Source organism: Panicum virgatum, chromosome 9N (genome assembly GCF_016808335.1).
Source record: "Panicum virgatum strain AP13 chromosome 9N, P.virgatum_v5, whole genome shotgun sequence".
Taxonomy (NCBI): Eukaryota; Viridiplantae; Streptophyta; class Magnoliopsida; order Poales; family Poaceae; genus Panicum; species Panicum virgatum.
Window position 1 is genome coordinate 71,309,841 of NC_053153.1, and position 3,648 is coordinate 71,313,488.

Consider the following 3,648-nt stretch of genomic DNA (forward strand, 5'->3'; position numbering starts at 1 on the left):
CCAAAGCTGGCCGGATTATAAAAAGGAAAAAAAAAGAAAAAGATCAGAGGACGCGTTGTGCGGCAGAAACATCCGGCCACCATCTCAGAGACAGACATGCAGCAGTGCGCAAGCGTCGCACTGGGATACCACACCATAGGGCCGCCACAGCACTTCTTCCTTTGATCCAGGATCATGGCCTACCTGGCTTTGTGCCAACCACCAGAGTAATTCCCCGAGTCCCAAACAAAGGAATCATCCTCCTCAATTATCATGGCGAATAAAAGATTTGGGTATCTTGTTTGTTGCATTGGAATCCAAATGATAGCTCCATCATGCATGCCTCTGCCAGTCTAAACCGTTTTGGAAAACTGAGAAGAACCATAGGTTACATACACACATGCAGAGACTGGCTTATTAGCCAGTGGATGCTAATCATGCACTAAACAAGGGACGTGGATTGGCCATTTGGTCTTTATATCCTCACCAAATACCCCAACAAACCACTCAGAGGAAATACAATCCTCCAACAAACCCTAACTAACACCAAGGTACATGTAAACAAACGTTTCTCCTCGTCTCTATTTCTCTCCCTTTGCTGGCCTACCAACGCATGACAAAGGAAAAAAAGTCAAACAAATACATCAGCTTCCATCCCCTCCTCACCCCAACCACCATGACAGCAAACCATCAACGCCACATGCCCAAAACACCCCTACACGCCCCCGATTAATCCATGCTATTGCCATCAGTCATCCGAGACATCCTTCCTAGGTAATCCTTTGATTAGCACACAATGTTTGAAAAATCCAGGTTAAAGGGCATGCCTGTCAAGTTCCTACAGAGTTGCCAGTTAAACCTTCCCTATCCAGTTCCGGACTTCCCACCCCCTCCCTCCACCTACAAGCAACAGCAGCAGCACACCAGCCTCCAACTCCAAGAAGAGGAACAAGAGGGGAGGAGGGTGAGGAGGTGCCTCTGAAAGCAAGCCATCATTGGCTACCAAATGCAGGCATGCATATAGCGAACAGGACAAGAAGAGGAGGAGGAGGAAGAACAAGGAGCGGAGCTGCAGGGGCGCCGAGAAGCGGCTGGTTGCTGCCACCATGTCCTATGATCAGATACTCTCGCCGCTCTTCGGTGCTGGACGGTCGGCGTGGCGAGCGGCCGGCGGCGGCGACGCCGTGACGAGGCAGATACTCAAGTGCACGAGATGGCAGCTCGAGGAGACCACCGACTTCGTCACCTGCCCCTACCACTACTACTGCGACAGCTCCTACCCGGGCGACTACTCCGCCGCCGTCGGATTCCTCGTCGCCACCTTCGCGGCGTACTGCTTCCTCTCCACGCTCGCCTTCACCGTCCTCGACCTGGTGCGGGGCAACGGCGGCGCGCCGGCGCCCGGCGTCCGGGGCATCAAGAGGAAGTACCTGCTCCCCTCGGGCCCGTTCCTCCTCCCCCTGGTGCTGCTCGCGCTCGCCAAGGGGCAGCGGATCAACGCCGTGTTCCCGCTGGCGCAGCTCGGCCCGGCATTGCTGCTGCTGCTGCAGGCGTCGGCGCTGGCGTTCCGGAACGAGGCCGACGGCGACGTCCGGTACGCGGTGCTGGAGGCGTCCACGGTGTCCGGGGTGCTGCACGCGAGCCTGTACCTGGACGCCGTCGTGCTGCCGTACTACACGGGGCTGGAGGCGCTCCGGTGGTCGCGCTTCTCCGGGGAGTGCGCGTCGTGCCTGTGCCGGATGGAGCCCCTCGTCGTCGGCGGTACGGCGGTGCAGTACCGGGGCCTGTCCAAGACGGCGCTGGCGATCATCTTCGCGCTCTGCTCGAGGATGGTGTGCCGCATCTACGGTGAGGAGCGGCTGAGCGCGTGGACGCGGTCTGCGCTGGAGGCCGTGGGCTGGGTGTTCGTGGCCGCCGACGCGATCTATCTCGTCGGGTGGGTGGCCACGGAGGGCGGCGTCGTCGGTGTGGCGGCCTACAGCCTGGTGACCGGGCTGGTGTTCCTGAGCGTCTTCGGCAAGGTGTACCGGTTCTTGGCGTGGGTTGAGACGAGGCAGTCGCAGTGGAAATCCAGCCTCTGCCACAGCGTCGTTTGATCCATACTCTCACCGGAGTTGACCCTCCCCCTAAGAAATCTGTAAAAAGAAAGAAAGAAACCGTTGCTTAGTTCATCTTTTGCTTGCTGTACAATCTACACAATGGTAAAAAGGTGCGATTTTTTTTGTTCACGTTTAATTAGCTTAATTTTCGCTGAAGCAATTCAGACCTTCGTTGACGAAACTTCAAAGCCTCTTCTTGGCTCATTTCTTTCGACGTTTTATTTAAATATGGTTTTGATGGTACCTTCTAATCCTGCTGACGGTGCACATTCTGACGCTACCTAGGCTCTGAACCAGACAACTGTACTGCAGTTCGCTTGAGTTTCTTAACTCCCATGATTGTACGAAGCCATGTCACGGTGCCAGGTATCGGTAGCTGGGGATTGTTGCCTTGTTGGTATGGTAGCATCAGGAAAGTGAATGTGACAATCCAGCAGCAACAATGTGGTGGTTCAGGACATGTGTTGTGATCAAGCAATGACCTAACCACTGGCGGTTTCATCAAGCCAGTTCTTGGAGGCTTCCTCTTTGAGAGCTGCTCTGTTCTGGTCTCGCTTGTCCTCGTCGGTTTGAGGAGAAGCGGTTGGAGCAGTCGCCTTTTGTCCCGTCCGATTTGGGACCGACGGAACATGGATTGCATCTCTGCATTCTCACCGCAGTGGATCCGCGCATGTGTGAAAATCCAGAGGCTAGGATATTAAGTTCAAAAAGAAGGTGGCTAGGATATCTATAAATAAATATATATACATATATGTACTTGTCGCATACCGTTTGGTCCTACCTACACTTGATTTCCATGAAGCAAAAGCGTTAGAGAATTTTATGATTCTTTTGAGATCAAAAGTGTTTGACTTGTCCTTCAAAAAAAAGTGTTTGACTTGGCTTAATCTCTGACCAGGCTTCATTGTAGGAGAGAGAGAGTTCTCTTTCCTCGTGCAATTTTGCAATGACTGAAAGAAAAGGTCAGGCGCAAGCACTCTGCGCTTTCTGCCTCCTGCAGAGTCCAATCCTTCCTTCCTGCTAAGAGCCGGGAATGATTAGGTCTGGTTAGGTAGGCTGACGAGGCCAGCAAACTGGAATGGGTCATCGTCAAGTTCTTGCCCAAATCATCGAGCCGCCCGAGAGCCCGTCGGCCTTCGTGCGCCGGAAGCAAGATTGGGGGGGTCAGGACTCAGGACAGCAGCATCTCGTCACTTTCAGAACCGGTCCAGGCGTGAGGACGGCTTATGTGTGCTACATCCTTGTCTCCCAACGGCCACTGATTTCATCAGCCAGGGCCATGTGCATCCAAAGTGTTTTTAGTGTAACTCAAGGTGCCTAATCCTCACTGTCAAAGGAGAAAAAAGAAGAAGAAGAAGAAGAGATTCCATGGTTTTGCATGTGTCCAAACGGACTTTTAGTGGTTGGGGTTTTAATCAGGGAAAAAAGTTTGATGGATGGTTGTTGTCGTACTAGATGGTACTGGTAGTGATTGAGAAGTGACAATGATCTTCCTCCATTGAGAAATGTACACTGTTGTTCCTGAACTTTGGTGATTTACGAGCCTCCCTCAAGTCTGAGACGTGCAACT

The 3,648-nt window shown here is 53.0% G+C and overlaps 1 protein-coding gene across 1 annotated transcript; it reads left to right on the forward strand.

Annotated features, from left to right (window-relative positions):
* Positions 1 to 672: 672 nt before the first annotated feature.
* LOC120692157 lies at positions 673 to 2,214 on the forward strand. The gene has a single exon (XM_039975394.1). It carries the CDS (start codon positions 1,086 to 1,088, stop codon positions 2,073 to 2,075), a length of 990 nt encoding a protein of 329 aa, XP_039831328.1. The 5' UTR covers positions 673 to 1,085; the 3' UTR covers positions 2,076 to 2,214.
* Positions 2,215 to 3,648: the final 1,434 nt, after the last annotated feature.